The sequence below is a fragment of the Rhinichthys klamathensis genome, unplaced genomic scaffold, assembly GCF_029890125.1.
Source record: "Rhinichthys klamathensis goyatoka isolate OS25496 unplaced genomic scaffold, OSU_Roscu_1.1 h1tg000007l_1, whole genome shotgun sequence".
In the NCBI taxonomy this organism is placed as follows: domain Eukaryota; kingdom Metazoa; phylum Chordata; class Actinopteri; order Cypriniformes; family Leuciscidae; genus Rhinichthys; species Rhinichthys klamathensis.
This window is the reverse complement of record NW_026606560.1, coordinates 265,264-281,815: the sequence shown is the minus strand read 5'-3', so window position 1 is coordinate 281,815 and position 16,552 is coordinate 265,264. Positions and strand designations below refer to the sequence as shown.

The window sequence follows — 16,552 nt, the reverse complement described above, 5'->3', positions numbered from 1 at the left end:
AAACATTTAACATGCAAGTGTGTGTGTGTGTGCGCGAGTGTGTGAAAATGTGTGTGTGTGCGAAAGTGTGTGTGTGACTGTGTGTGCGAGTGTGTGAAAGTGTGTGAAAGTGTGTGTGTGTGTGTGTGTGTGTGTGTGCACGCGCGCGTGTGTGAGTGTGTGTGTGAATGTGTGTGTGTGTGTGTGTGTGTGTGTGTGTGTGTGTGTGTGTGTGTGTGTGTGTGTGTGTGTGTGTGTGTGTGTGTGTGTGTGTGTGTGTGTGTGTGTGAAAGTGTGTGAGTGAGAGAGAGTGTGTGTGTGTGTGATTAAAAAATTAGTCTGACATTTTTTGTGATCATAATAGTCAGTGAATAATTTTTCAATGATTATTAAACTTTATGAATTAATTTGCTGAAGCATGTCGATTTTCTTGTAGTTTTTAAAGTCTTGAAATGTCTTAATTTTTACAATTTTAAGCCTTAAAGGTCAAATAGTTAACAATTTCATTGATGGGGTCTTAATTACAACAATAAACGTTAGCATGTTATTTCAGCCATACTGATGTCTAGAGAGAAAGCCATTTCACCTGGCCCACTTTAGCTGGAATAAAGTCCTGCTCAGATGTATTACAGTAGCTGCTTTCTGTCTAAACAAAAGAAAGATTAAAGTAACAATTTCTGCAATAATGTGTTTAATTACCCACCAAATTGGTAACGAAAATTAAGATTCTGCACTGGACAAAATATTTAGACCTACCTTGCTTAATTTGAAATGTCCTAAATACATGGAAGTGCTAAAAAATATGAAATAAATGTCATAGAAAGGATAAAATTTTACTTTCTAACACATGTTGAGACATTGTTACAACATTAATTTTATATTTAATGTTCAAATAATGTTTTGGCAGATAGAACCTTATAATTCTAAGCGAAAAGTGTTTTTTTTAGAATTAGAAGGTTCTATCTGCGTTTGACCCATTCCAAAAAAAAACATTTACAAATTTGAGAGGATTTTGATATTGTATATTTAGAATACATTTAGGGTCCCTGTTATTTTCATGTTTGAAAGAAACTTGTTCCCCATATAAATTTTCCTATATGTAATGCAAAAACTTTGAAGCTCAATATCTCAAAACTGCTCAGAACGCAGATAGAACCTTATAATTCCAAGGGGACGAAGTGGAAAAACGTCGCAATAAACGTCATAGTAGGATTGCAATAATTATTATTATAAAATTATTATAATCTTGCTATTCAAAAGGAAAATTAGGTCCATGTTGTTCATTGGTTGGATGCTCCCTCAGGCCCGGAAATTACTTATATTCAGAAATTAAAGCGTTTAGTTTTCCGAAAAATGATGTGACGCCGGATTGCAGCATTGGAGCAAGAAGGCTGAATACCAACTAGCACCTTTATGATATTCAGCACACATTTTTATTCGGGTAAGTGAATAACATTTTTTTCTATTGATTTTTTGTTTGTTTGTTTCTTTACACAGAATAATTTGAGCAAGCTTTGTGCAAGGAAAATTGTAAATTGTCTTACATTATGGACACTGCAGTTTATCCACATGCCACCTGCAGCAAGTCTATGGCATGTATTATCATTATTGTTAATGTGTGTGTTGCATTGCATATCTGTATGTGACTGTATACTTGAAAATATATTTTGCATATATTGTCATTTATATTCTCTTTCACATTGTTCCATGGCAACAAGGATTGCAGCAATATGGCTACAAATGTCATCTAACCTAAGTACACACATTTTGAAATGTTTAAAGTAGCCTAATAATGGCACATAGCAATTAGTTTACTAGCATACAGTTTGCAATGTAATTTATTATTTGCATATACAGACTGAACCAAACAGCTATGCAAGTGCAATGGCCACTAACAACCTCCCAGGGCATCATCTTAGCAACGTTTTTGACGCCATTTGACTTGCTCAAGCCTCACCAAACACAAGACAATTGTTGTCCAAATTGTTCAAACAAAAATTCCCAGCCTTTCTGCTAAGAAGATTGTAAAATTGTAAGCATCCAGGCTGTGATATGCTTTAAATGCATTTAATGTAGACACACACAGTATCAAGATACAGATATAGGCTATACGTCTGGATAAAATACTTAAGGTAAACATTTAATGTTCTTTGTGAAAAAAATAGCAAGTACAATCTTTTAACTTCTGCTTATTTGAAACCTGACAAGAGAAATGCAAATATTATACCACAAACATGTTCTATGATTTAAGTGACATATGAATAAACAGCTTACATAATATATCCTACTATTTTTTCCCAGATAATAGCTCAGATCCAAACTATTCCTATACTACTTTCAGTTCAGAAGTTTGGGGTTGGTAAGATCTTTGTTTTTAAAAGAAGTGCCTTGCACACTAAGCCAGCAAATTATTTGATCAAAAATGTAGTAAAAAACGGCAGTATCGTGAAATATTACCATTTAAAATATTTGTTTTCTTTTTAATATATTTTAAATGTCATTTATTCCTGTGATGGTAAAACTGAATTTTAGGCAGCTGTTACTCCAGTCTTCAGTGTCACATGATCCTCCAGAAATCATTTAAATATGCTGATTTGCTGCTCAAGAAAATTGTCTTATTATGAATGTTGAAAACAATTGTGCTGCTTATTTTTGTGGGAACCGTGATTACAAAATGTTCTGGCTTTTTTTGATGAACAAGTTAGAAATTATATATTTAAAATAGAAATATTATAAACATTATAATTATCTGTCACTTTTGATCAATTTCATGCATTCTTGCTAAATAATTTATATATTTTTTAAATCTTACTGATTCCCGTACTTTTGAATCATAGTGTAAGTCACAAAAGCTGAAATGGATATCAAGTTAAAATCTAACTATATGGAGCCAAGGATTTGTATATGATATTTTGTGTATTTAAGTTATCCTACAGCAACAAAACAATGGTAATAAAGCTCAGAAGTGGGAGATTGAAGTTGACATTATTCAACCAAATGACACCATTTTTGTAGAAGCTCCCTTCATAGCATGTCACATTTCCAAAGTTTGAAGGCTGACAAAGAGTTCTTGAGATACAACCGTTCAAGGTGTTGTTTCCAAAATCATAATCATAAGGCAACGAAGAAGCTGAGAATACAAGAAAAATTAAAATAAAATAACACTGGTGATTAGGATCAGTTCCAGATCAATATTTTGAAATTTTCAGATATTATAAATGCTGTCTTTCTCAAAACACTCTTAATTTATTATTGATATTACTGATATATCTGTCTCACCTGTGTCATTAAGGCAGCGGTCCTGATTACCCACACAGACCATATCAGAATCACACTGTTTATCATAAAAGCTGTGGCATGATTTACACTTCAGTCCATTTGGGGTTTTGTTTGGTGCTAAAAATCAGAGTTGCACTAAAGGGTTAATCATTTTTAAATAGTATTTTACAGACATAGAAAGTCATCCAAACCTTTCAAATGTACCTTGTTAATTATCAGCAAATAGACCATTAAGCAAATCAGATATACAGGTCCAAATACTGTTCTTTTCTGATTTTAATAATAATGTTTTGATGAAAACACTGTATTAAATGCATTAAATTATCTTACCATCAAAATTATTCTTGTTACATCCATTAGTGTTGCAGCAGGAGAGGGTTGAAGTTACACTTGTCTGACCAACAGCAACTGAAGCAATGAATGTTGTGCCATTTGCATTCAGCAGTGCACAAACAGCATTCAATAGGCAAAACCTCTCTACTACTGTAAAATTAAAACCTAATCCAGAGAAACAATACAACACAAATGTAAGAGGACTGTGCATGTATTCCATAACATTACTCTTTTTAACAGGAATGAAGAGTGGAATTTTTTTTTTTTTTTGCTGTTTTTTTTTTTTTTTTAATCAAATTGTATATTTTTTTAAAATGTTAGAATATTAAAGAAAGAAAGAAAATTAGACGTGTCTAAAACTAACCTGAAAAAGTTCCATCAGTCCTCAGGGTGGCACAATACTGATTTGAGCGACAGTTTGTTAAAAATGGCTTCTCACAGAATGAAGAGTCACACAAAAAACACTGCAGCATGTGAACTGTTCAACAAAAACATTAATAAATGAATGTGACATTTAAAGAAGAAATAGTGTAATATTCAAATTCATTGTAACAAAACTTTTAATTATATTCAGTAAAGCAAATGTACACCTGTTACTGGAGCATACCTGCGTGGATGAATGAAGAGGTGAGAAGGAGTCCTAAGAAAAAAATCATGTTGAAAGGCCTGTGGAGTGAAGTAAATGTCTTGTTGTCTGAACATCTAACTGCAACTCTTATAAAGGGGAGTTGGTTGGTGGTGGTTGCAGGGGTGTTTTTAATTAATATGCAGTATTTTGGTGAAGTACACAAAAAGAGAAGCTTGATATTGTTTGCCAGGGGAAGTCATGTTCATATCGCTATGTTTTAATTATGTTCATATTATTGTTTCATAAAGGTGTCATACTTCAAAATCATTTTCAATTTTTTTTTATTACAGTATGGCCTGTAGCTTGACGATGACCTTAAGAACAATGTTTTGTTTTCCCCACTTTCGTATCCTGCAAAATAACCTATTGCATTAGCTTCAATTCGCATTACATACTGCTCTTGTGAGCTACAGTATTGCTCAACCATCCCTACAGTCACTATAATAAACCACTGTAAACATTGTGTTCATATTTTTTAACTACTGTGTGGGGTTTTTACTATCATTGGATTAATAGTTTAATCTGTGTCAACAAATTATCATAATGTGTGAAAGATGACAGCAACAAAAAACAAGATATACGAAGAAAGCAGAAAAATGATAGGTAACACTTTATTTTGATGGTCCCTTTTGAACATTCTGTTGACTATAAGTAACTTTGCAACTACATGTCAACTACCTCTCATTAGAGTATTAGTAGACTGTCTGCTTAATATCTGCTAACTCTTTAATTGTGATGCTCCCCAACAGACATTCTACAGACTATAAGTAACTTTGCAACTACATGTCAACTTATTCTATCCCTAACCCTACCAGTCTACTAATACTCAAACACTCTAGTGAGAGTTAATAGAGATGTAGGTGCAACGTTACTTATAATAGTCAACTGAATGTGTTAAAGGGACCATCCAAATAAAGTGAAACCAAATGATATTATATTAACATAATCATTCCGTGAATCAAGTATGAGTGTGATGAAGTGATATGAAATTTTCTGTCAGCTCATTGTTTACTCTATTCCCTACCTCTTCAATCCATTCTAAACTTCCTCTGCTTTGAAAATCTTTGAAAACTATGGACAACCTTGAAAAATTATTACTATGATCAAAATCCAAATTCCTACATCCAAAATCAAAATTTCAGGAAAAAACTGTTAAAATAATAATAATAATAATAATAATTCATTACATTTATATAGCGCTTTTCTAGGCACTCAAAGCGCTTCACTAGTGATGTATGTCTCGAGACCGGTCTTGGTCTCGAGACCGGTCTCGAGACCACTTTTACGTGGTCTCGGTCTTGTCACGGCCTTGACGGTCTTTGGTCTCGGTCTTGTCTTGGTCTCGGACCTCTCGGTCTTGTCTAGGTCTCGCTGTCTCAGACCGACATAGTGGTCCGGGGATTGAGCAATACAATACTACAATATCCACGAGTCACGACGATATCCGCAACGCATTCAAGCGCGCGTCCGAGTGAAGACAGTGCGGTGCGCGCGAGCCACGCGAGAAAACACTGTATCCGCGCCACTGATCGCAGCGGCAACGAGCACTTTGATCACTTGATTTAAAAAACACATATCATGTACAGTTTTTGATATATTAATATTTAGTAAAACACATATCAGTGACATGATGGGTTTTACCTTCATTCAGGAGATTTTGGGTAACTGCACAACTGACAGATGACTTTGAGCGCACCGCCAACGGTGTGTGTGTGTGTGTGTGTGTAACCATAGCGACAAAAACGACCAACTTTCGGATCCTGCACTTAAGCCTATAATTTCGTTTTTAAAAATATAATTATGTATTTAAAAGTTGCAGAATGGATTCATTTGGAGACTTCGAAATCAGCAGAGATAGGCAGGCAAATGCAAAACAACATTTGACAAGTTATTGCTTAGCTTCAACACTAATGTTTTTTTCCCCTCCGGTCTCGACTTGGTCTCGGTCTTAGTCTCGACTTGGTCTTGGTCTCGACTTGGTCTGTCTTGGTCTTGGTCTTGGTCTTGTCTTGGTCTCGATACCATCTGGTCTTGGTAGTGTCTTGGTCTCGGTTTAGGCGGTCTCGACTACAAGTCTACGCTTCACATGGAAGGGGGAATCTCCTCAACCACCACCAATGTGCAGCATCCACTTGGATGATGCGACGGCAGCCATAGTGCGCCAGAACGCTCACCACACACCAGCTTACTGGTGGAGAGGAGACAGAGTGATGAAGCCAATCAGTGTATATATATATGGGGATGATTAGGAGGCCATGATGGACAGAGGCCACTGGGCAAATTTGGCCAGGATGCCGGGGTTACACCCCTACTCTTTCGAAAGACATCCTGGGATTTTTAATGACCACAGAGAGTCAGGACCTCGGTTTAACGTCTCATCCGAAGGATTGTTTGTCCTTCGTTGTTGACGTTGTTGTTTGTCTGTTAGTTTTAGAAATTGATACAGACATACAGTATAAAGAGTCTTCCAAAGAAAACATAAAGCATCAAATTTTTTAAACAATCCTTATACAATCAAAATTAAAATATGAGGAACAAAATTACAATGGGTCTGAACGTTTTGTGATGGTATTTCACCACAGACGGAACCAAGAGACTAGCTTGATTTATGATATTCTGGTACATGGGTGAGTAATACAAAGATCTGTTGTCATGCAAAGTGCAAAGGGAAACAGCTAAACAATTATTTTGTCATTGGGATAAACATTTTTATACTGTATATGTTTGTATACTGATTAATACAGTAAATTATCACATTTAAACCACTTTTTCAAATCACAATTTTTTTTATCTGATGAAATATATGTTATAAGTAAAAGTAAATAAGGGTTTAAATGTTTCAGGCTCTGCAATTAAAAACTTAAAATGATCTCAACCCCAGGTTGATTAAGATTGTGATTAAGATTGTGATGATGATGATGATGATGATGATGATGATGATGATGATGATTCAAAGAAAGGAACGAGCCAATGGAATTGCCGTGCATGATGACATCACACACTTTGCCCCCGCAGCGCGGGTATAAATACGGAAGTGGATGCACGCACTAGTTGCTTTTTCGCTGAGGAGCCGAGCGTAACTCGGAGTCAGCGGTGGTCCAGCGGTAGTGGCAAGGGGACTATGTCCTCCGTTCCCTACTTCAGGGAACGGTGGGTTGCATACGCAACCAGGACGTTCCCTTTAAGTCGAGAACGTCAGACATAGTCGACGTCGACTGAATGGAGATCAACCATTGAACACGCCACTAAAGCTGCCACCTTCCAGTGCCTAGACAAAAAGCCTCCTGATCCCCCCGCAATTTAAGGCGGAGAAGGGACAGGGCTTTAGGCCAGGGAAGTCACTGCTGTTCCTACAGGCTCACTGGGAAAGCGTTCCCTGTACATGGAAGGAAGGGACACTGCGGAAGACACATTCTGCCCGAAGGGATGTAACGTGGAGAATACACATATGAACTGGGCGGAGACCGGGCAGTACAACATATCGTCGCTGTCGGGCAGAAACCTCGTATGTCCAAATTTGGTCAATTTCATATTTTTTCACAAATCGAGGCTATTGGTCAGTCTCCACGTGGGTCTGTTATTTTTGCAAATTATTAACCAATCGAAAGTGTTGAAAATAGCTTGTGAGCAAACCTCTTAACTCCATTGGACACTTCAACTGTCTGAGAAACCTCGTAACTCCACCCCTTCTTCACTTGGCGCCGTCGCGCTGGGAGGGAGCTTCGCAGCATTTTTTATCCTCAAGATTGGAAGTAGCAATCCTCGTCGAGCAACACGTCCTCTGAGGTAAATGTCATGATTCAGTTATATAAATTATTTAATAACAGTTTATATATTATATATAACAGTTTTATCTCGATCAAAGTAATGGTAGTGCCAGTGTAGTGTAATGTATCATTTCTGAGGATGCTAGATTTTTCTTTCTGCTATGTCTTGCATTGGACGGTAAGTTAGCTAAGTTAACTTATCATGTTGATTGAAATTTTCCATGGTTTTGTTTCTGACGAGGAAATTTAATTTAAACCGCAAAAATTGCCTGTCGTTGACTTAGACTGCCGTTCAGACTGCAGGCAAAAGTGGCCCAAATCCGATTTTTTGGGGGTCAAGTGACCAGGTCAGACTTCCTCAGAAGTAGTGTGAAGAGTCAAATCTGGCCCAGATCTGATTTTTTCAAATAAGATTTAGACCACTTCCATATGTGGTCCTGAATCAGATCCAGGTCTGATTTTTTTCAATACTGCCGCAGTGTGAACAACCAAGGCGGATTTGATGCGACTTTTACGTCAATCTACATCGACATTTGTCACAAATTATGCGCCAGCGAGTCAGACATTCTGTCAGTCGATCTCTGACAGAGATAATCAAAAGTTGCCCTCAACATCCGAAAGTTTTCAAAAAACAGCGTCTCTGTGAAGCTATTCACATCACATTCCCACCACTCCTGGGGTAGGCTACTTTTTCGTCCATTCGTTTTTCCTTTAACTCCTAATTGAAAAACATGCTTTCTTCTTTATTAGTTTTTAGACTGGTGAAAAAATATTCACATACAAACTTATTTTCCTTATATAGCCTACATTGCTTATTTAATTGAACATCAAATAATTGACATAAGCTTTTTATTTTTATTTTTTTACAAAAATAAGAAATTTGATTTCTGCATTTTATTTGCGTTGATCCAGAACATTTAGATAATATGGAGCGTCTGTGAATTTAAAAAAATATATATATTCCGTGACGACGGTTTTGCAATCCGTCCCCTCAAGTTTAAACCGTAGACCTACTCACGAATTCTTAAACTGTTCCCTCGATCGGTTAAACAAATCGTGCCCACGGATTAATAAACTGTAGGCATACCCACGATATCCTAATCCGCGCTCTCAGATTTGTAAATATCAGTTCTTTGTAATTTCTTAAAATTTCAAAAACAAAACGACATTTAGGTACTGTCTACTAGAACTCCCAAGGCGGTCATTTTGACCGTTTTTGAATTTTACAGTGTAATAACTTTGTTAAAATAAAATCCATGTGGCTGTATGACTCTGACTTTTCCTAAATATGTGTATATTTTATTCTGACACTGTTATTTTATTAAAATCACAAAACACAAAACAGTTCTGAGTATTTCTACCTAGAATGGCCATGGCAGTCATTTTGACCGCACGCATTATAGATATCATAAGTCCGCTACATTTCCCGCCACTGTAACGAATGTCCCCGTTGCATAGCAATGATTTGTCTTTTTTTGTTTACGCTATTCCAACGCTATGAATATTATACATTTACGCTATAAATATTATACATTTTAGCTAACAAAATGTCATCAAAAAGAACAATGACAGCCACAGAGGTTTTAGCCATGCTTAGAATGCTTGACGATGAGGAGTCTGATGGAGGAGCAGGTAACGTTACGGATAGGGACAGCGATGTCTCTTGGTCCCTAGACAGTTCATCCAGCGCTGAGAGTGATTCAGATAATGAATTCATTCCCCGTCGAAAAAAGAGCCGGCTGGACATCTCCGATCCTGGAACTGACCTTGTTCCATCGGATAATATTCCAGGTATGTTTCTCTTCTTCTCTAGCTATATTTTTATACTTTGCGAGGCAGACTAGCTCAATAATAGTTGTAACGTAACTTCAAAGTAAAGTTAACCATCTCTAACTATCTAATGTAGGCTATAACTTTACCGATCAGATCGGTTATCATATTAACTTATTTAACACCCACCGCTGTTACCGACGCAAACACGCAACTTTCCTGATGACCGATCCATTCATTCAGATTTTTACGTCAGGCACACACCTCCACCGGCACACACACCTTTTCATTTTTATTATTCTATTGCTATTATTAGTAGCCTATAATACTATATTGTCAGGCTATTAGAAATCATAAGGACTAATTATCAAGATTATGATTTCATGAACTAAAAAAGTAATTAGTCTGTTCTTTTTTCTTTTCTTTTTTTGGCAATAGTGCAAAATCCTGATCCTTCAAATGTGCCTTCTGTGCCAAGACAACACAGTCCGCCACGAGATGAGGAGCCTGGCCCAATAAACCCCCTTTCAGCCGAAAGGCGTGAAACGGCGAAAGACGGCACAGTGTGGACCTATGTAGAGTTGGGTGAAGACAGAGGAAGGCGACAATGCCAAAATGTAATAACTGAAGCAGCAGGCCCCACAGCGCACGCCAAGCGCAATATTGAAGATGCCCTTACAGCCTTTTTGTGTTTGGTGGATGATGGCATGCTGAAACACATCAGGGACTGCACCGTGGCTGAGGCCCATCGAGTCAAGGAGGACAACCTATGGGACATGACAATCGAAGAGCTAAAAGCCTTCATTAGTTTAATTTACATTCGTGGCGCGCAAGGTGGAAAAGGGATGGATTTGGCGACCTTTTGGTCAGCCGAGTGGGGCTGCGCTTTTTTCAAGGAGACCATGTCCCGAAACAGGTTTCAGGAAATAATGCGATTCCTTCGTTTCGACAAAAGGGAAACCCGACGCACACGCTTGCGAGACAACAAGTTTGCCCTTATGAGTGATGTTTGGGATAAATTTGTCCAAAACTGCATCGCCTGCTACAAGCCTGGTGCCGACATCACTGTGGATGAGCAGCTATTCCCTACAAAATCAAGGTGCAGTTTCATACAGTATATTGCAAACAAACCGGACAAATTCGGAATCAAATTCTGGCTTGCTGCGGATGTCGACACCAAATATATGGTAAACGGTGCGCCTTATCTGGGCAAAGACGAGACGAGGAGGCCAGGTCAACGACTTGCAGACAGTGTGGTGCTGAAAATGGTCGACCCATACCTGGGGAAGGGAAGAAATGTGACCACCGACAATTTTTTTACTTCTTTTGAATTGGCAAAGGCACTTCAGGCCAAGAAAACCAGCTTGGTTGGCACGGTAAACAAGAGCAGACGAGAGCTCCCCCCGTGCGTAAAGGCGCAAAAGCCGCTGTTCAGCACAGAGGTGCTGAAAAGTGGCGATGCAACACTGACCGTGTATCAGGGCAAAAAAAAAAAGAATGTCTGCATCCTCAGCACTGTCCACACAGCTGTTGGCATCACAAGTGGCCAGAAAAGAAAGCCAGAGACGGTAACATACTACAACAAGACCAAGGTAGGAGTAGACGTTCTAGATCAAATGGCTAGAAAATATTCAGTAAAAGCACCCTCCCGTAGATGGCCAGTAGCTGTGTTCTATAACATCCTCGACCTGGCTGCAATCAACGCACACATATTGTACAATAAGTGCACAAATGAGCATGTTTCGCGGAGGGACTTCATCACGCGACTGGCGAGCGAACTTCGTTCCGACCACATGGGATCAAAAACCTCACAACTTGTGGTGCGTGAGCCAGGACCCGGGCAGGAGCAGCAGCAGATGGAGAGAAGGCGGCAGTGCCAAGTAAGGAGGAACTGCAAACAAAATAAAACCAAGGAGACATGTGCCAAATGTCGTAAAGTGGTGTGTGGGAGCTGCACACGAAAGGCGGTGTTTACCTGTGTGGACTGTGCGTAAGCGTCAGTGAATGATACGGGGTGTTTGTGCCGTTCAAATGAGCTTTGAGGAAAACTTGTCAACCTGATTTTGTTCGTTAATTTTTTTGTTTTTGTTTTTTTTTGTTTACTGAAACTAATCGTTCTAAATCAGTTCATTTTTTTGTCTAGCTAATGTTCATGTTTTTTCTTAACCTGTTTTTGTGTATTGTGCTGCGTACTGTCCATGAAAGTTTTTACGGTGTAATGAAATGTATGTAGTGTTTTTGTTATTGTATATATGTTATAAGTATTTGTTTCATAAGATTTGTTTTTATTGTACAAAGAAAATAAGAAAATATTTATCAATTAGGCTGGAAAATAAATGTTCACATTCATTTGAATTTAAATGTTGTGTCCTGATCTTTATTATTACCTATCTTAACATTGTAAATCCATTTATTTTTAGATTTTGTATTGATTATTGAACTTATTTAGAAACAGGGCTGTACTAAACGGCATGAAGCTTTGACGTTTCCTAACTTTTTGCATGTCTATTCACGTGGTAAGTGCGGGGAAAAATTTTTTTTTTGACGCAAAACTTTCCTCAGAGGCAGCACCTGTCGGGCCAATGTTTGTTTTAAGCGGTTTTAATGGTGATGACGTCATAACATGACGACAGGAATTAAATGTTTCATCGGAAAACTTAAAAAGAAGGTTCAAATGTAGTTGTGGCATGACGAAAATGACGTTCAGTACGGCAATATGAACGTCAAAGTATGAGCGGTCAGAATGACCGCTATGGTCGTTCTAGTAGTTATAGAATTCCGGTAGTTCTAGTGTTAAGTGAACTAATTTATAGTTATAATCGCAAATAGTAATTATAATTATCATCATTATTATTACATTTATTAGGCTACTGTTCGAACTCGTTCATCAAAATGAACTAATCTTTTTTCGAGTCATTTGATTCATTTCGTTCAATGAATCAAATGACTCGAAAAAAGATTCGTTCATTTTGATGAACGAGTTCGAACAGGAGAGTCACACAGAACAGAGCAAGGCGGGCATTTGAGCTTATAAAACTTAAACTTTGTTATTTATTTTTTAGATGAGCGATCATTTCGCTTGATGAGACCCTTATTCATCGTCTAGAATCGTTTAAAGCCCTTTGAACAGTTTGCAGTTTGCACTGAAACTGTCTTTTGGACCTTGGACAGTTTGGTGCCCAGTAAAGTGCATTATATGGAGAAAAATCCTGGCATGTTTTCATCAAAAACCTTAATTTCTTTTCGACTGAAGAAAGAAAGACATGGACATCTTGGATGACATGGGGGTGAGTAAATTATCAGCAAAAGTTTTTTTTTAAAGTGAACTACTCCTTTAATTTAAGACTTTATTTAAATCATTTAAGACTGCTCTTAAGAGGACACTCGACAAAAGGACATTTTGGCATAATTTGTGTGTGTTAGGGTTTGTTTAAGCCCGAAAGAGAACTCAATACTGACGCGCGTCTTTTCTGTGGGGACGCGCGCGCGCTTGTGTGTGTGTGTTGGCAGGACAGCGCGGTCTCATAGTCTTGTCGCGCTTAAAAGCATTCACATTACTTTTTTTTTAATTGTTTACACGCAATTTTGAAAACCGGGTTCTTTTTTTCAAAATATAATCACAATTATCCAAAACACCACACTCAATTTGCATAATTCCTAGATTGTTTGCAAAATGACACACTTCTGTCAAAACATACACACTTCAGTCAAAATATATACACATATTTGTGAAAATGCTATTAGTTTTCATTTAACCCTTAAAGACCTAGACCATTTTTGGAGCACCTGCACCGCCTGTCCTTTTCTTTGTTTTTCTAACCCATTATAGCAGTCAGCATCAAGTGTCATATATCATTTTTAACAGGAGAACTTGAAGTTTCAATCTATCTCATTTAAATAATCCAATTTTACATTTATTTTGTCTTAGAATGGATGAATTTACCAGATTTAAGAAAAACGGCAGCATATTTTTTGTGATTTTTTTTACTCAACTCAAACAAATCCTCCTGAAGTTTGGATTTTTTCCTTTAGAAAGCTGTACTTGGATATTCTACATTTCCAGATGTAATTTTGACTACATGTAACAATCCCTAAGCAAGTTATAGCCATTTATTACAACATTATATAGGCGATTTTCAGTGAAAAGCTGGTGTTTTTTATTTACTGACAATTTAGATGTGTCCAAAAAAGTTTAGGAAGTAAAATAAATAGAAACATTGTAATAGAACACTGAAGCAAAAGAAACTTTATATGTATTAAAACACACACACACACACACACACACACACACACACACATAGCCTATATGAACTACTTTCACTTTACCTCAGTTCAAATTTCCAAAGAATGATGCTAGTTGTTCGTGCAAAAGACCAAGAACTATGTTTATTGGTTGAGTAGATGATAGTTTCAACCAATCTGGGCATGAGGGCGGGACTAAGCATCAACAGTCATTCATGATTGGCTCAGAGGAACAAACCGCACGGGTTTCTTTGACGAATCAATGCTGATCAAAACTTGATGACGCAATCACATTCACTACGGAGCTTCTGAATGTCCAAACGCGATTAACCCGATATCACAGAAAAGCCGTGAATCTCTTCTTTATGGGACTTTTTAAAGCATACGGATTGGAGTAGCGGTTCAAAAGTTCTTTAACATTTAAGAACAACAGTTATTTTTAGCCGCCGGCGGCTGTATAGGTCTTTAAGGGTTAACCAACACAGTCCTCAATGATCAGACACTATTGCAGCCAGTTTCACACAGCTGTGATAAATAAAAAACACATTTGTAAAAAAACTATTTTTAGGAAATAGCATGTGCTAGATTTTTGGCCAGACATTGTTATGTAAGGGATAATTTAGATGAAAAAAAAAATAGTGACAAACCCACAACATTCTTCATGATTAGTTTGAGATATAGGGAGAATGTACACAAATAGGCCTACTATAAACTTGCCAAGCACTGCACAACACTGATTTCTGCAGACTCATATTTCAAGTATTTATTTACAGTATTTCTTACCATAATCAGTTACAGTAATCAACCAACAAAGAAATCAATGAAAAAAATAAAATCTGTAGACAAATAAAAATGACTGCATGAAGTCCATACAGTTTGACTCTGAAGAAAAACTACTGTAAAAGCAACAAGAATACTGTAACTATTCAGTTACAGTATCAACCAGAGATTTGGTTGATCTCTTTGTCCAGCTTCCATCAGTGTCAGTCCATGGTTGATAACATGGTCAATAAGTGTTGCACGGATTTCTTGAGTCAAATTTGGTCCTCGTCTTCTTTGTTCAGATTCTATCAACTCTTCAAGTCCTTCTCTACCTCTTCCTCTACCTAGGCCTCTTCCTCTATCTCCTTCTTCTCCTCTTCCTCTTTCTCCTTCTTCTCCTCTTCCTCTATCTCCTTCTTCTCCTCTTCCTCTACCTGGGCCTCCTCCTCTACCTCCTTCTCCTCCTCCTCTACCTCCTTCACCTCTTCCTCTACCTCCTTCTCCTCTTCCTCTACCTGGGCCTCCTCCTCTACCTCCTTCTCCTCCTCCTCTACCTCCTTCACCTCTTCCTCTACCTCCTTCTCCTCTTCCTCTACCTCCTTCATCTCCTCTTTGAGCTCCCCCTCTTATTCTCACTCTTCTTCTTCTTCTTCTAGCTCCTTCCATTTTTGTTGAAGACAGGTGAACTCACCTGCTGCCTTTTATAGCACACCTGAGTGCTGCGTTTTCAAATTAGCACATGTGTGCTTCCACACCTGGTGGATGTGCATATCCAATTCATTCATTAGTGTGGTCAATGGCAAACCGGGGCTTTGTAATGACAAGGAAGTAACCTCACAATCCTTAACTGCGTCTAAGGTGTGAAAATGTGTGTAGATTTTTACAAATTACTGTGTGTAATGTTTTGCAAAAAGGGTGAAGCTGACAACGTGCTTACAATTGCGCAAATCTAGGCTGGTGTTTTGCTCCTTGAGTGTAAGGTTTTGCTAATAGTGGGAAAGTTTTAATTTTAGTGTGTAAGCAATTGAAAAAAACTGTAATAAGAGCGTGATCATACAACGCTATTCAACGGGTGAAAAACGGATACTGCGTAATTGCGTTAAATATAAATTAGGCTATATATATATATATATATATATATTTTTTTTTTTTTTTTTTTTTTTTTTGCGGTGTCGCGGTGGGCAAGTGATGAAACCGGTGTTGCGACTGAACACCGTGTAACACCGGTAACACCGACTACCGTAGCAAGCCTACAGCTAACGTGATTTTCGTGGGGCTTAAATAAAAAATCTCTCGACCCCCGCTAACGCTAGTTCTGGCACTCATCTGAGGAACAACATAATAATTTAATATACTATGTCTATGTCAGGATTGTAGCTTACAATGTCAAGGCATTCCGTCATGTTCAACAAGTAGCTACCTTTTACGTTATGTTCATCACTTTAAGCAAGCTAGCTGGCTTCTTGTCTTGTTATCATACGTAAACATGCCGTATAACTTAGTGAAACGATCATTTGACCTTTATTTATTTTATTTTTTGCAGCAACCATGTCCGTGTCCTTAAAGGAATTCTGTCAGATGGTCAATGTGCCATATGATCAGGCAAGGGCCCTAATAGACAGTGAGAGCTCTGATGGAGAGAGTGTAACGTTAGAGAGAAAGGAAGCAACAGTGGTGAAGGATTCAGTGGTGCATGCTGGTAGAGTGAATTTCTGAGAGATAATCATGATTTCACATGCCAAAATGAATGAGTTTTAATGCAGATGTATTTCACAATAATAGAAATAAAAAA

At 37.7% G+C, this 16,552-nt stretch overlaps 1 protein-coding gene across 1 annotated transcript; it reads right to left on the bottom strand.

Annotated features, from left to right (window-relative positions):
- Positions 1-2,783: 2,783 nt before the first annotated feature.
- Positions 2,784-4,281, bottom strand: LOC130091302 (uncharacterized). Its single transcript, XM_056259120.1, has 5 exons — positions 4,199-4,281; positions 3,956-4,069; positions 3,589-3,756; positions 3,259-3,375; positions 2,784-3,109 (listed from the first exon to the last, which is right to left on the bottom strand). Exons 1-5 carry the CDS (start codon positions 4,245-4,247, stop codon positions 2,910-2,912), a joined length of 648 nt encoding a protein of 215 aa, XP_056115095.1. The 5' UTR covers positions 4,248-4,281; the 3' UTR covers positions 2,784-2,909.
- Between the last annotated feature and the right edge of the window lie 12,271 nt (positions 4,282-16,552).